Source organism: Malus sylvestris, chromosome 9 (genome assembly GCF_916048215.2).
Source record: "Malus sylvestris chromosome 9, drMalSylv7.2, whole genome shotgun sequence".
Classification (NCBI taxonomy): Eukaryota; Viridiplantae; Streptophyta; class Magnoliopsida; order Rosales; family Rosaceae; genus Malus; species Malus sylvestris.
In genome coordinates this window covers 14,865,508-14,881,367 of record NC_062268.1, presented here as the reverse complement: position 1 = coordinate 14,881,367, position 15,860 = coordinate 14,865,508, and the positions used below count along the sequence as shown (strand labels likewise).

The window sequence follows — 15,860 nt, the reverse complement described above, 5'->3', positions numbered from 1 at the left end:
CTCCTCCTAGGGTTTTTCGCTCGCAGACTCCCGTAGATAAAGCGAGCAAACCCGCACAGCCCCCAACTCTCGCGGCCTCGTCTCACTTTCGCATAGAAAACCGGCCGGAGGCTCATCTTCCCCCTCTATCTGTTGAAGTCTCGACGATGGCTACCACCGCCGCAGCACCGCGTCAGCTCTCTCAGAAGGAGGCTGACATTCAGATGATGTTGGCCGCCGAAGTCCATCTGGGCACCAAAAACTGCGACTTTCAGATGGAAAGATACGTCTTCAAGAGACGCAACGATGGTATGCATCATATCTCCTCCTTAATCTCCCTCATATTTACTTATATTTATGCTTATTTTTTGTAATATAATATGAAATTTCAGATTTTTGAATATGTTTTGTTTGTTTTGTGGTGTTCGAAATGGGGGTATTTTCTAATCTATGCTGAATATGTTTTTGCTAGATCTGGTATATTGGTATTATAGCTAGAGTGTCATTTGTTCTTGTTGGTATATTTTGTTGCTCTTCTTTTTCTTTGAATTAGAATTCATTTTTCCCTATTTAAGCAGCTTCATTGTGTTCACTGTAGTAATTGATTTTAGAAAATGGCTGTGTATGTAATATCGATTCGTTGCTGTAAAGGTTATCTTTTTATATTTCGATTGCACGGGTTTGTTGTCAAGCTGCACGAGCAAGGAACTGTATGATTTGGGTTGTGTGGTCATGATTTAGTTGTGAAGTGCGATGATACGCCGTATGTGTTATTCCCTGTTGTTTTTAAGCGGTTGATTGTTATACGAACTTAGTGTCTTATTACTGATTTAGTTCTCAATCACTTATTTGGTCATTTTCAGGAATCTATATCATTAATCTTGGGAAAACATGGGACAAGCTGCAGCTGGCAGCCAGAGTGATTGTTGCGATTGAAAACCCAAAGGATATCATTGTGCAATCCGCAAGGCCATACGGTCAGAGGGCTGTACTGAAATTTGCTCAGCACACTGGTGCCAATGCAATTGCTGGCAGGCACACTCCTGGTACTTTTACCAATCAGCTCCAGACATCGTTCAATGAACCCCGTCTTCTCATTTTGACCGATCCACGAACTGACAGCCAGGTGATGATCTTCTTTCATTTCTCGTGGTTTTGCGTGTTTTGTAGATGTTCATTTGTAGACAGTTGCAACCGTCAATTAGTTTGAATTGTAATTTATTTGTGATCATGTATGTGATACTATGTAGTTCTTTTATTCCCCACTTCTGTTCTGCTTTTTTTTTCAATGTGTACTAATATTCTTTATGTATTGGCAGCCTATTAAAGAAGCTGCTCTCGGAAACATTCCCACCATTGCTTTTTGTGACACCGATTCTCCTATGCGTTATGTTGATATTGGCATCCCAGCCAATAACAAGGGCAAGCACAGCATAGGATGTCTTTTCTGGCTCCTAGCAAGGATGGTCTTGCAAATGCGTGGTTCACTCCTTCCTGGACACAAGTGGGATGTTATGGTAAGCACACAATACCACTGCTGAACAATATTTGAGCATTATTTTGTAATTGAGCTTATTTAGAATTGTCTCTAAGCTTCATCTTCGCCCAAACTTCTTTTTGTAGGTTGATCTATTCTTCTATAGAGACCCTGAGGAGGCCAAGGAAAAGGAAGAAGAAACTGCAGCAATCGAGTATGGAAACGATTTCTCTGCACCTGTTGGCGGTGATTGGTCTGCCCAAATATCTGATGCTCAGTGGCCAACGGATGCATCTGCACCCATCCCTGCAGCTCCTGGCTGGACCGTAGAAGCAGGTTTCACTTCTCAAACCTTTTTATTATTAAAAGTTTGTGCTTAAATTGTTGCGCTTGAGTTTGTATTATCTACCCCTGTTTTTGCTGCTTATTTTTTCTAAACTGTTATTGTTTTGCCACGCTCTAAGAAAATTATCCATTTGCTGTGGTTAGGCTCATTTCCCTGCGGACTTTGCTGGATGTTAGAAATATTTATGCTTGCTACCTGGGATTTCCTTGAACTTCTTTGTTCGCCCGTGTACCTATTCTGACTTATCCCGTTTATGTTTTGCAGTACCAATAGTAGCAGATGGATGGGATTCGGCTGTTCCACCACCACAGGCTCTGGCTACTGCCCCCATTGTTGAAGGTGGAGTTCCCGCTCCTACCGGCTGGGGGGAATAAGGAAATTTTGGTCACCACAATGTGTTGAATCATTTTGTAATCGGCTAGATTTCTTCTTTTTTGGGTTTAGAAAAGGGATTAAGATTCCATTTCTGAAAAATGGATTGGTTTTTAGACTGTTAAGCTGTAGAATTGAGTTTTGTTGGAGATGTTGACATTGTTATCCGTATTAATATATATGCTTTCTTAACCATCTTATATTGTTGCAAATAATAATCAACTGTGCTATCTGCGCCAACCTTGTTTAAGCATTTTATATGTGATTTTTCGACGGTCACTCCCTTGCTATTGCACCACTACTGCACCCGCTACCGTCGCCGTTTGCCTGCGTAAACGTCTCTTTGCATAAGAGTTGGTTTCCCTGTCATGAAAGGACACTCAAAACTGTGGATTGTCTTGCTCAATGTTTTTGTCGAGGGCATGAATGTCACGTCGGAAAAACAAAGGACCTTGCATGCATTTTAAGTGTGGATTGATGTTGAACATCTCTGTATTGCCAGTTAATTTTATGGTGAAAAACTCTTCATGCGTGTCGTTTGCTTAATACGAGACTTGGGTAATATTTAGCAATGTGTTAGGTTGCAGGACTTTGTGAATTATCCAATTTTTTTCTTACTACAACATGTTTATGAGCAGCAATTTGGGTTAGGTTGCAGGACTCTTTATCTTTTCTTTTTTTTCTTTTTTCGCGTTCCTTTTTTCTCAATTGCAACTCTTCAAGGTAGTTAGTGACTCATCATTTTATAACTTGTTCAGTTTGTTAGGGTTTCTTTAGAAATGCTTTTAAAATTACTGAAATAGTTTTTAAAGAAAATATTTTTGAGTTTCTAAAGCACTTCAAGTGTTTATCCCAAAACCATTTCATCAAAAACGTTTTTAACTATTTTAATATACTTCCAAACGAGCCCTTAGTTTTGGATGAGCCATCCTTTTTGGAAGGAGGTTAACCCCAATTATCACGATTGTGTTGAATCCATTTATTATCCACCCTGTGATAAAATTGGGCAACCCCAAGTTTAACCCAAGTTCACCCACAGGTTGGGTTGAGTTTAACCCGACCCGTAAATGATGATTAGGATCGGGTTAACCTTGCAACGTGCCCAACCCGTACAAGTGAACGTAATGCAGCAGGGTCATGAAACGACCATCCCCTTCTAACAAAAAAAAAAAAAAAAAAAAAAAAAAAAAAAAAATGAACAGAAAGAAGCACTCTCAAATGTTGCAGACTACTCGGAAATGGGGTTCAACCGGGACACAATCTGCTAGTGTGCCAACTTAGCAAACCAATGCCACACAACTATACCTCCAAGTTGTTGGTCGGAATTTGATGCGCGGGAGTAGGTCGACGAAGAGCTATCCAATCCGATCAACGTTTCAGCTTCACTTCGCTTGCTTCGAAACTCTATTTGCTTTTCTTAACATTTCCAACCGATGCCCTGTAACTTTACTTGACATTCGCATACAAGTGTAGATGCAGTCCAATAGCATTTTACTTTTCAAGGAGATAAATATTGGAAAATGATTTCAGACATCCATTTCTCCTTCTACGCATCTTCCTTCCTTTTCCCTCGCCTTTAGAATGAATGAATTGAGCAGAATTAAAGAAAGTGCGTAGGGAGAAAATGGGGTGTGTGAAAATCACTTCCCTGACACTACATGATATGAACATCAGCGCTGACGTGCACAGATGGGTAATACAAAGTTTGCTCGATAAATAAACATGAGAAAGAAAATGAAATGAAACCAAATCTGAACCTGCATATTGAATTGAGAGGAGGAAATCTGTTGCTATCTAATAAAATTCACAAGTATATCATTTTTAGAGATATTAGAACCTACAAGAAGCGGCGGAGTTGAGAACTATACGGGTTGCTTATTGCTACTTCCCCTATCATGACAATGGATCATATGACAAGGTAAACTGTAAAGTCTACCCAAGAATTAGTTTTCACCTTGAAGAATCAATTTCTCAGCAAATCCCAGTACTATGTTCTTTTGGTTGGTGACATTCTTACCATTTATTTTCTGTACAAGAACCCAAATCCTTCGGACGGGTTGAGTTAAAGTTATGAGGCAAAACCTTTTAGTTAGCTTCAAAGAAACAGCAACTCCCCATTAGCTACCCAGTCCATGAAGCTCTCTGAATATGTGGGTGTCACATTATCACGACTGACCTCTGATTCGTATTGCTCTTTTCCCTAATAAATCACGAAAAATAAAAGACGTTAAACAATTTGGTTTACTGCTCTAACATAGGGAGTACAAAGATGACAAGTCTAACAGGATATGGAAGTCTATAAAACATCTTATGAAGGCAACAGTTCTGCAGCGATAGAAACCAATTAACACTAAAATTTGAATAATACGCAACGTCAATGGATAAAGTCCAAGGTCCAACTCTTTTCCTCCAACTTTATTAAGCAAACTAGCCATCGCCACTTGGTCACTACTGAGAAAAAGATGCTACGACAGAGTTCTACTTATGTAAGGGCAGTAGAATGGTATAACCAACTAATCTTCCGTCTTTTCATCAGGAAATCTGTTAATCTTTTTTATATTAAAGCAAATGGTACACTTTTTCACTATTTCAATATTTCGTGCCAATCCCAGCAAGTAGTTTACCTTTCTCGTGGATCCAGATTCACTTGCAGATGTGCTCGTTTCAATCTTTGGTCCATTCACAAGATTCTCCGAGGAAAGGCTGGTCATAGACCTATTGCGAATCAATTGTCAGTTCTCATAACTAGAAAGTTCACATGATATATTGCCAAGTCTAATCTGCATGCATTTTTTAGAGGGTAGGAATAAGTACCTTCCACATTCTTCTTCACAGGAATTTCCTGATGTGGACAACCAATCCACATCCAGAAAATTTGACAAGTTGCAATCATCATCGTGTTCATCATAAATGATATGATCACTCTGGAGACATTCGTCTTCTTGCAACCCACCAAAAAGCTGCTTGCAAGGCATTGAGGGGGTAAACCTACAACAGCGATTATTAGACCGGAAGAAAGGAATTATTGTAGGCCTAAAGATAGAACAACCATCAAATTTATTGGCTTAGAAAAACTAGAATGTTTTTCTTTGGCCATTAGAAACCTGATATTGTTACAACAGCTTTTATTGGTAAACGAGTATATGAATTGCAATGCAAGCATACCTGCAATAGGATATCTCACTTTCGCAAGTTGAGATTGCTGGTGCTGACTCTGAAATTGCTCTGTTACTTCCTTGTGCGATTTCAGACAAAGGTTGATTGTACCCAACATCTGTGCTTGCCATAGGTGAATCACTTTCACCGAGAATATGGCCCTCGGATAGTGACCTTTTGATAAACGACCTAAATACATAGAAAGTCATCTTGAATGTCATATGTAGATCAAGTCAAGTCATAGGCTATTTATTCCTTGTGATAATATCAAACAAACAGAAACCACAATATTGATTTTTTTCTTTTTCTTTTTCTTCTTCTTTTCTGCTAATAAGAAACCATAATATTAATCTACTCATCTTTCTAATAGAGTCATAAGCTGAAAATTATTGTCACCCTAAATATCATCCACCGAGATATCAGATATCTTGAACTTAAAAGTGAAAAACGTTTTAGGCCCATCATAACCCACCACCAAAATACCAGTATTGCCCCAACTAACCTCCTTCTCCCACCCATGTGGAACACTATTCTCCAACAAAAGAAAAACATTGACATATGGATACGTGTGTGTATATTTTCTTTTTACAATGGTGGTCTCCCTATTTCAACTGCAAAGAACAAACACATAGCATTGTCATTAGCAAAATTAGGGTCATACCTCCCAACATTGTATTGCTGATCCGAATTCAATTCCCACAGTTGTGGTTTACCCGGTTGTGGTTGAAAGTAACCTAGGAATCTGCAGAATTATACAGTGAAATAGTGCTCCTGTTAGCTTACATTACTCAAATGCAGATGGACCAAGTATAAGAGTGGCATCATTTGACTTACACATTAATAGCATCTTGTTTCACACCATCCACGTAAGCATTACTGTAGAACCGCTGTATAGTTCTAAAGAACTCCTGGGACTGTGTTGCTGCCTTCCACTGGCCTCTAGTCTCAGAGAATATCTGTTTCAGATCAACAAAAAACATAAAAATCAACCAACACAATATGACCATTTATAGGGCCAAGGTATTGGGAAAAGGCATAGCAACCTTAAAACCCTGGAACGTGTAACCAGAATATCACAGGGGAGGATCCACCAATAAACAAATATAAGATACATAAATGATTTCAAGGTAATTTAGTTAAATTTACTACTTCCATCTTCCCAGTTTTAATCCATTACGTTACTTTTATTTACCGGATACCTGCAGTGGAAGTTGAGATCTAGAATCATGTATTTTAAGTTACCTTATTATGTGCTGGAGAACCGCCATATTGTAGTGCAAGTATGTCACCCATTGACTCATAAACTCTCATCAAGTCCTCAGCCAGAGGGTTATCCAGATCAATATCCGGAGATTCTATAAATCCTAAAGCATGCAGCTGATGTCCAAGAGCAACTAGCCCATAAGAATATTGGGCCACATTTGTGCGATCTAAACAGTCTATGCAATTGGTCCTCAGGACTCCTTTCTGAAACATCCTGGTTGTGATATTGCAATTCATGCTTGCATCGTCACCATCACTACCATTGCTAATTTCTGTTTCTCGGCTATCAGCATCCTCATCTTTACTTGAACAGCTATGTGACAAGCAGTCATTGGCATCATCATTTTTCCTGCATCGCATCAAAATTGTCAGCATTGTAAATAGCTTGCAATTGCTTTTGTGCACACAATACTTCAAAATGCCTACTATTGTATATAATGATATATAAAACTGAACAACAAAGCCTATAACAAGGAATACCAAGCTGAAAAAGCAATATCTTGAGTCTTGATAAGAACTTACTCAAAGCCAGGTAATCCCTCAGGCCTTAAATTGGGGTTTACTTGACAATAGAAGATTCTGGTTAATCCCAATGCATACGTAGCAACTTTTCCGAGATGTCCCAATACATTGGTAGCTTTGCTGTAAATGATATAGTTCAATTAATCCCAACCATACTTTTAACTAAAGACGTTCTCTCTACCTATAATAGGAAAAGGGAAAGTCAAGTACCTTCTGGCATGTTTGTGCAGATCCCAATGGAGAAACCTCAGGCGACTCTCTTTTGGTAAACTCCTATTGATAAATCTGATGGCATGTGAAAACTCTGCATGGAGAATTGTTTCTCGAGGCTTCTTCTCATTTGTCTGAAAAGAACGATCAATTAGAGGAGAAAATATGAGAATAGAGTTGGAAGGATGATCAGATTTAGTTTAAAATTTATATACAAGGATAGCAAGACTAGAAGCATCGATGCCTGTAAAACAAACAAGTGCTACCTTAATCAGATTCAAAATAATTATTGGGTCTCCATATCTCTGGACAAGATTTTCAAAATGAAGTCTTGTGGCCTCGTAGTTATGATCCTTCCTTGATACTGGCAAAAGATAAAACATCAGTGGAATATATGAGAACCAACAACAACAACAACAACAACAAAGCCTTTTCCCACTAAGTGGGGTCGGCTAATATATGAGAACCACCACAGAGAATAAAACAAGTGGGTTCGCCGGAGTCATACGTATTATGTCAGGTTTGATATTTAGTCGAGAGGTTTCCTGGGACCAGAAAAGGGGAATTGATCCTCGGTGCTGCACAACAGAACTTATTCGTACTGGGTGTCCTTCAGGAGCACCTTCAATAACAAGCTGCTCTGTCTCAACATCATTAGCTACTTTACCTTTCTCATTTACACCTCGCTTTAGATATCTGCACACACGGGAATGCAAATGTATATTTGTAAGGAACTTAGCAGTAACCATTAATTAATACAGAAAACAGGCAATAGCAGTGTCCAAACCTGGTGCCAGCAAAGTGACGTGAACGTCTGGCAATGAGGGTCAACTTGAAATCCCTGCCAGATACAGAAAGATTGACCTGGATACCAAAGCACGAAGCCAAAAATATTACCAAAAAATATACCAAACAATGCGCATAAAGTTTTTTTAAGAAAAACTATTAAGGAAGAAATTTTGCATTAATCACTACATATCATAACAGCAACCAAGATTACTTTGAACAGTTAGAAAAGCCACATCACATAAAGGAATAAAAGCTTAGAACTAAATGCAAAACAAAATTCCAGCAAGCGATCATTAAATTTCTAGTTTGAAGCAGTGCCAACGATGGATTTGGCGTTCTTACCTGTTTAAAGAATCCATACACTAAAGCAACTGTCCAGAGAGTATTCTTCAGACAATATCGGATTCCATGTGTCAAATACTCATTCCAAACAAACATTGTTTCATAAAGGGACGATCCTGTCTTCCTGTCACATATATTCTTTTGAAGACTAGACATAATATTGTATGAATAGCTGAAAAAGAAGTCCTTTGTGAGGTCCACCGTGCATAGGAGCTTCTTGTATCTATTTCAACAAGAAAAGGAAAATGAGGAATAATGTATATCGATAATTAACTTTATAATTTAAAATAAATAAAAAAATAAAAAAAATAAATAAAAAGCGAAAATATACTGATGAAACAAATATTTGAAGTAAAGATATTAACCAGAAAGGGGGAAAAAAGGAGAAAAGGAAAGAAAGCGGTTTTCCCCGTGAAAACCTGATGATACCTTGCCTCATTACATTTACATCACAATGGCAATGAAGTTTGCCCCTGCATATTTGCAGGAAATGGACTGGAAAGGCAAGTGGAAATAGCCCCTAAAAAGCAGTATTAACAATGAAGGATCTAACAACGAAGATTTCGTATATGCCAAATTAATAGTCCACAAGATTCATTATTTGCCTTATCTTAGCAAAAGACAAACTAAGGTAGCAGAAGAACAGGAGCCAGGTCTGAATTGAGAAGTTCCACACCATTAATATCGCATTGAAGGGTGTATGAACTATTAACAATGGAGCACAGAGATTACCTCCACAGTGAAGAACTTTCTACTACTATACTAGCCAAGTTAATTGAAACCTAAATAATGTAACACCATGGCACAATTCTTATAGAAATACAAATTGGCAATTTAAAACTCCGAATACTACTCCCTTAAATCGCTTTAAAAGTACCAAGTACATATTACATTTACATGCAAAATGGACAAAAGACCTGTTCTCATCATTCTTAGAATTGGCCAATTTTGACCGCACGGTGGGATTTGGAACTGGAATCATCTCGCTCTTGGAAATTGCATAGATCGTATGGCCACAAATAGTGCCAATTTTCCTTCTTTTTGTAATAATTATCATGTAATAAGGTCCCAGAAATTTCACGAACCCTAAAATCAGAAGAAAATATCTTCAAATTTAAATTAAAACCAAAAGATGTGAAAAGGTATAAAACCATGCAAAGAAGTCCTACCAACAATTCCATAACAAATGGTGATAAGTTTAAGTCCACCCATTGACTTGTTTCCTTCATCTATCCGTTTCAGGAGGTCGTAGCACTCATTATCCGAGTATGTTGCAGGATCTTCAAGAATGTTTAACTCAGATGGATCCAATCTGTCAATCTTTAGAACCCTCCAAAAGGTTCTGCATTTGTCTCTTCCTATCAAATAAAAATTCTGTTGCATACAAAACGTCATTAATAATCGGTAGTCTCAACAATTGGCACAACAAAGAGGTGAAACAAAGAAACTAAGCAACGAATTTACACTACTTTTTCTATATTCCTAAAATGAGAGCAACAAAACAGACAGCTTTCAACAACCAAATCCATCAACATCCAGTTTCTATCCGAAAGATTTGAAAATACATGAGATTCCGGAATCAAACAGGAATGGAAAGATATCATTAGCAATATATTCAAGCTTCAATGCCGGAATTTTCAATAACGAATCAAATTAGATTGACAGTGGGTCAAGATTTACAAAGACTCCTGAAGCAGCACAAAAAAACTAGCAGATTCAATACCAAAACACATCAAGAAATCCGCATCAACAAAATTTGATGAATACGAACTCAAACTAAATAATACTCATAAACCCAAATCATAAAGTTGACTAAAGTTAAGTTCTGAACAATCAAAATCAAAACTTGAAAACTGTTCACATCTCAAATATTTGTCCTTCAAGTCTCCAGCTTCACAAAACTAACATTAGCAATTTAACAGGATTCATGTTATGCATTCCTTAAAATCAAAAGCAGATCAAACCTTAAAAAACAAGACACGTTCAATTCAAAGCATATACAGAAAACATTATATTTAGCAAAAATCTAGTACCGAGCGGGTTTCGTAGAGCTTGAACTTCTGCAAAAAGCAGGAACTGGGTTGTTCCGGGTCGACCCGATTAGGAGGGAGTTGCCCTGTCCCGGAGTTCATGATTTCGGATCAACCCGAGCCTCAAAAAGCACGGGCAAAAAAGCTTCTTGCTTTCAAAACCTGTTTAGCACTTGAATTTCAAAACCCAACCCCCTTCACTGCTCAAAAGCTCCAAAAACCTCAAATTTTGTACACACAGCACATATACATATACATATATATATATATATATAAACGTACACAATGAGAGACGGAGAGTCAATAATTATATATATGTATGTACATATATGTTTCTGAAATTCAGAGTACAACAACGTTTTGAAAGAGCAAAAGGGAAACTAGAATTACAAACAAAAAAGCTAAGATGCTGGAAGAACAAAGAAACTATCTTTCTCTCTCCTCTCTCTCTCTCTCTCTCTCTCTCTCTCTCTCTCTCTGAAAGTCTCTGACTTTGTGTTTTGTTTATCAAGCAAAGCAGACAGAGGGAGAAAGAGTCTTTCTCAGATTCTCAGGAAACACAGAGAAAGGCAATGACAGCTTCCGCTTCTGTATCCACACAAAAAAAAAACAATATTAACAATAATTGATAATAATGCCTCATCTGTTTATATATAGATACACATTTATTTTATATTTAAATAAAGAAAATCTGATTTCTCTTGCTGATTTTGAAATTTCTCTTCTTTTTTTATTTTTTGTTTTAATTTTCTCAAAAAATTCGTGACCCGACGAGTCAACACATGATTTACCATTTTTATTTTGGAATTTTTATATGGTAATTATTGTGAATATAAAAAAGGGGAAGAAATTATTTAATTTCCAGTGTTTGAGGAATTTTGTCTTTTTGGCCTATGGTTTGCATTTTTTATTTTCACTTGGGTGGGGGTGGAGGGACGTATATTTCCAATAATTATTCACTTTTAAAAGGAAAACAATATTAAATTAGGAAAAAAAGAAAAATATTAAGATGATATATTATGGGGTGTGACTTGAGAGAATATGCTAACAATAATATGCTGCCTATTCTCAAGTTGGTCTCCTTCTTGTGAATGGGGAATTACATATCAATTTGTACTGAAATACTTACTTTCCAAATTTTTGTATTTTTCATAAATCTCAAATTTTTGTATTTTGTTTTTGTAAGAGCTCAAATTAAAAATGTCAATTTACGAGATCAAGAAAACACTAACAAAAGCTTTTTTAATGAAATATTTAAGTTTGTGTATTTTATGTTTGTAAAAGAACTTATGCTCATGACGACACTAAAATAGAGATATACTTTGTTTTGCTCAACTAGTCTCTTTCTCTACAAATTACGGAATTATATATAATAAAACAATTTATACTTTGTCGTTATTTTTAGTCCATTATATCCTGTGAGAGTGATTCAGTTTGGATCGATGAGTTTTCATTATGCATCTAGAGTATGTAATAAAACGGCTCATGCAATCTCGGCATATGTTTCTAGGCACGTGAATATCAAATTAGTGCGCATTTGAACTTGAATGAGTTTTTAATATTTAAGTTTCGAATGTAAATGTTTATGGTCAAATATGAATGAATTATTTACTTTTGACAAAATATCTATACCCAATTAAAAAAGAAAAGTACTCAAATTTATTAAACTCAGGATGTTCAAATTTAGGGTTCAATTTTTACCTTCATTTTTCGGGTCTGCCGACAAATAAGCAAATTACATTCTCTTGAATCTCTTGGCCATCTTAGTACTGATGCAGAGCCGCACAATTAATACACTTCTAAGGAAAGGGATTATCTCTAGATCATTCTTATGAAATCCACCAATTGTGGTCCTTGAAATTTGATCCAACGACTAAAAACACGAGTCCCTTTTAAAAGCTATAATAACTTTAGTCGTTGGATCAAATTTCAAGGGTCCGGATTGATGGATTTGATGGACGGAATCCGAAGAGGATCCCTTTCCCACTTCAAAAACTCAAAACCAAAAGTATACTTCTACACAATACGGCGTGTTGTTGTATTACTTTACTTCTTAAAGCATCTTTAAGGAATATGTTAAATTTAAAAAAAAAAATTATTATTTAACAGTTTATGTTGTAATTTTGCTATTTTAAAAAAATATATTTATTGGATATGTCAAATTAAATTATTATTTTATTTCATTAACTTATTATAAAAAAAAATTAATAATAATCAATTAATATAATGAATTTAAGAATCAATTTTAAAAGATTTGAAGATGCTGTCAATTTTCACGGCAAGTTTGAGTGATGTGAATCCATGTCATGCCACATCAAATTTGGATTTTCGGCTGGAAAACATAGTTGCTACTTTTTTTTTTTTTACTATAGTATTGATTTGAACATTTTAACTAGGGGTGGGTTCAAAAAACCGAAAACCGAAAAAAACCGAAAACCAAACCGAACAGAAACCAAAAAAACCGAACCAAACGAAAAAACCAAACCGAATTGAAAAAACCGAACCGAACCGAATTCTTTTGGTTCGGTTCGGTTTTAGTGATCTAGAAACCGAACCGAATTAATTAAATTAATTTTTTTATTTAATTATTTGTTTTGGTTATTATTTTCTAAACCCAATTTGTAAGTTAAAATGTGCTAACCCAATGTGTTGCCAAACTTTAAGCTCAAAATATTAAAAAAAGGCCTATAAAAACTCTAAACCCTAACCTATTATTTCTCCCCCATATAAGGTTCCGGAACCAAACCTCTTCCCGAAGTACCTACATCCATCTCCATAGCACTGTCTACTTCTGCGCCAGCTTTCTTTTCCAAATCTACTCTCATATAACATGTAACATAATCCATAAACATTTATTTCGGGTAGATTACTTGGGTAATTTGTGATGGAAAAGAATCCAACACACACTAAATAAATCCACCCACGCATTACCTTTACTAATCAAGTTGTCAACATGCAGTTACAAGCAAACAACACTGATCTTTGAACAACATCATACAATTTAACTTTTCTAAGTCATTTGTACGATTTTTGTGTGATTTTTGTGTTGTGAGGTTGTTAGTTTGGACTTTGAAAGACTTGATTGATGATTTTAGTTCAACTATAAATGTTTATTTTCATTGTCTTTGATTCTAGTTAGAATGTTTATGTTATAATTGTGTTGGATATGTTAAAATTTAAAATTTCAATGTTTTTCATTTTTTGAAAAAAAATAAAAACAAAAAACCGAAACCGAACCGGAAAAAACCGAACCGAAAAAAACCGAAAAAAAATTGAACCGAACCGAACCAAACCGAAATTTCGGTTTGGTTTCGGTTTTGGTAAAAAACCGAACCGATTTAAACCGAACCCACCCCTAATTTTAACATCTTCTTTTAATATACTCTTAGTTGTTTTTTCTTTTTTTCAAACACAGAAAAATGTTGTGACATGTTACCTTTTTCACGTATATAAAACTATGTTATCTTTTCACGTATAATGTAATTTAGAGTAGGCATTAATCCGACAGAACTAGCCGATTCAAACCGTAGTGGCCTTTCCCCAACAAGAAAAAGGAACCGTAATGGCCGGGCTAGGCGCCATAATAAAAGTACCACCACCACTAGATCGAACTCATCATAAATAAATATTATGATAGGCCATTTATATGAGTTGAACATAATATATCTTCCAACTAAGTAGAGGCAAATATTACTAAATCAAAAATTAGTTGGTGTAAAACTTAACCTATTTGCCACCTATTAGTATGGTCTGATTATTCTCCACTTGTATGTGATGTTGAAAAATATTAATAATTAGGTTTATTTTTTTTATTTGGGTTTCGGGCTTTGCCAATAGAATCAAAGTTAGTTTATTATAAATGGGGTGTTGTGTTATTCACTTGAAAATAAGTCGGTCAAGATGTAGTCTCTTCGAATTATGTAGCTTTCTTGACAGTTTTTTTTATTAATAAAGTTTTGTATTTCTTTTGTTTATCTCTTACTTTGATTTTGAACTAATGATAGATCTTATGTTCGAAACTCATAAATAGTAATTCGATGCAAATATATTTCTTCACACTTTAGTGTAAAGATATCGTTATATTAAAAGAAAACCTATAAAACAAGCACTCGCCTCCCAAAATCAACTTGTTTGAAAGAAATAAATGTTTGAATTAAGCAAAAAAAATTGATAATAATTGTAATCTAGAGAAGTTTTACATAAACAATTAGCTTCAATTGACCAATTTGATTGGCCCCCTCCCAAGTCATTGCCACATGCATCTCTAGAGATCTTTACTTTGGTTAATTATTTGGTTAAGAAATTGGCCTAACAAATATTTTGGAGAATAAAAAACCAATTAATGATAAGTGATTAAAGCACCCATGCATAGTTGACCCTAGGCCTGGCATTTTGGACCCAACCCGTTAACCCGACCCGACCCGACCCGTTAATATTTGTATTTGGGTGGATGTTTAACGGGTCGGGTCGCTAACGGGTGAACCCGTTAACAACCCGTTAAATAACGGGTCACTTTGGGTCAACCCGTTAGACCCGTTAGACCCGTTAGGACCCGTTAACACCCGTTAGTTGAGGATATTTTAGTAATTTTAGTAAAGTCTTGATAACAAAAAATAAACTTTATGCAAAAAAAAAATAATAATAATTGTTAACGGGTGATAACGGGTGAAACGGGTGACCCGTTAGCTTAACGGGTCGGGTTCGGGTGACCTGTTAGCTTAACGGGTTGGGTTTGGGTGACCCGTTAACTTAACGGGTCGGGTTGAACTCGACCCAAACCCAATAAACCCGACCCGTTTACAGGTCTAGTTGACCCCAAGGTAATTGTTATTTATATGATTGGGCAAAGTGGTCGGAGAGGTGAGAACACTCGCTCCATGTTCCCATCAATGGAAAGCAAATGCAACAAGAGAAATTCAGACTCTGGTAGTTAGTCCGACCCATTGCTGCTGCATGCAACTGCCACGTTAACATCATGTTTAATCATTCATTTCAAGATAATTAACTTATTAATATTGAATTTAATTTTCTTTTTTATGATCATCACTTTGTTCTAGTGCTTCTTCATCGATCATTAATTCATCCATAAACAATGTGTTGGTGTCAAAACTCGGATAGAGTTTGAATGGGTTGAACATCGAATTTGTCCTAAGTGTTGTTTTTACTCTCAATGCCACAGAATGACTCGAGAGAAAAAGAGAATAGACTTGCTATTATTGGAGGCTGTCAATAGACAAAATGTGTTTAGACTTGTGTTATGGTTTGCGCTTTGGTCTAACTTCTCAATCAAAACAATTGTACTCTATGGCAAAAATTTGTGTGAAATGGCTAAAGGATGGTGATCGTAACACTGAGTACTTTTTATGGCAAAAGC

The 15,860-nt window shown here is 36.1% G+C and overlaps 2 protein-coding genes across 3 annotated transcripts; one reads left to right on the top strand and one right to left on the bottom strand.

Annotated features, from left to right (window-relative positions):
- The first annotated feature begins 21 nt into the window (after positions 1-21).
- On the top strand, positions 22-2,369 carry LOC126581872 (40S ribosomal protein SA-like). The gene is made up of 5 exons (XM_050245802.1): positions 22-288; positions 843-1,105; positions 1,299-1,496; positions 1,603-1,792; positions 2,067-2,369. Exons 1-5 carry the CDS (start codon positions 147-149, stop codon positions 2,174-2,176), a joined length of 903 nt encoding a protein of 300 aa, XP_050101759.1. The 5' UTR covers positions 22-146; the 3' UTR covers positions 2,177-2,369.
- Positions 2,370-3,914: 1,545 nt separating this feature from the next.
- LOC126581871 (phosphoinositide phosphatase SAC2-like) lies at positions 3,915-11,104 on the bottom strand. 2 transcript variants are annotated; one of them, XM_050245799.1, is made up of 16 exons: positions 10,490-11,104; positions 9,626-9,830; positions 9,374-9,542; positions 8,457-8,679; positions 8,113-8,189; positions 7,834-8,021; positions 7,592-7,689; positions 7,326-7,459; positions 7,116-7,235; positions 6,573-6,942; positions 6,165-6,286; positions 5,992-6,072; positions 5,340-5,519; positions 4,989-5,162; positions 4,799-4,889; positions 3,915-4,374 (listed from the first exon to the last, which is right to left on the bottom strand). In XM_050245799.1, exons 1-16 carry the CDS (start codon positions 10,586-10,588, stop codon positions 4,270-4,272), a joined length of 2,436 nt encoding a protein of 811 aa, XP_050101756.1. In that variant the 5' UTR covers positions 10,589-11,104; the 3' UTR covers positions 3,915-4,269. The 2 variants fall into 2 exon arrangements, with proteins under 2 accessions (XP_050101756.1, XP_050101758.1); XM_050245801.1 differs by lacking the exons at positions 9,374-9,542; positions 10,490-11,104 and having other exon boundaries at positions 9,626-9,773.
- Positions 11,105-15,860: the final 4,756 nt, after the last annotated feature.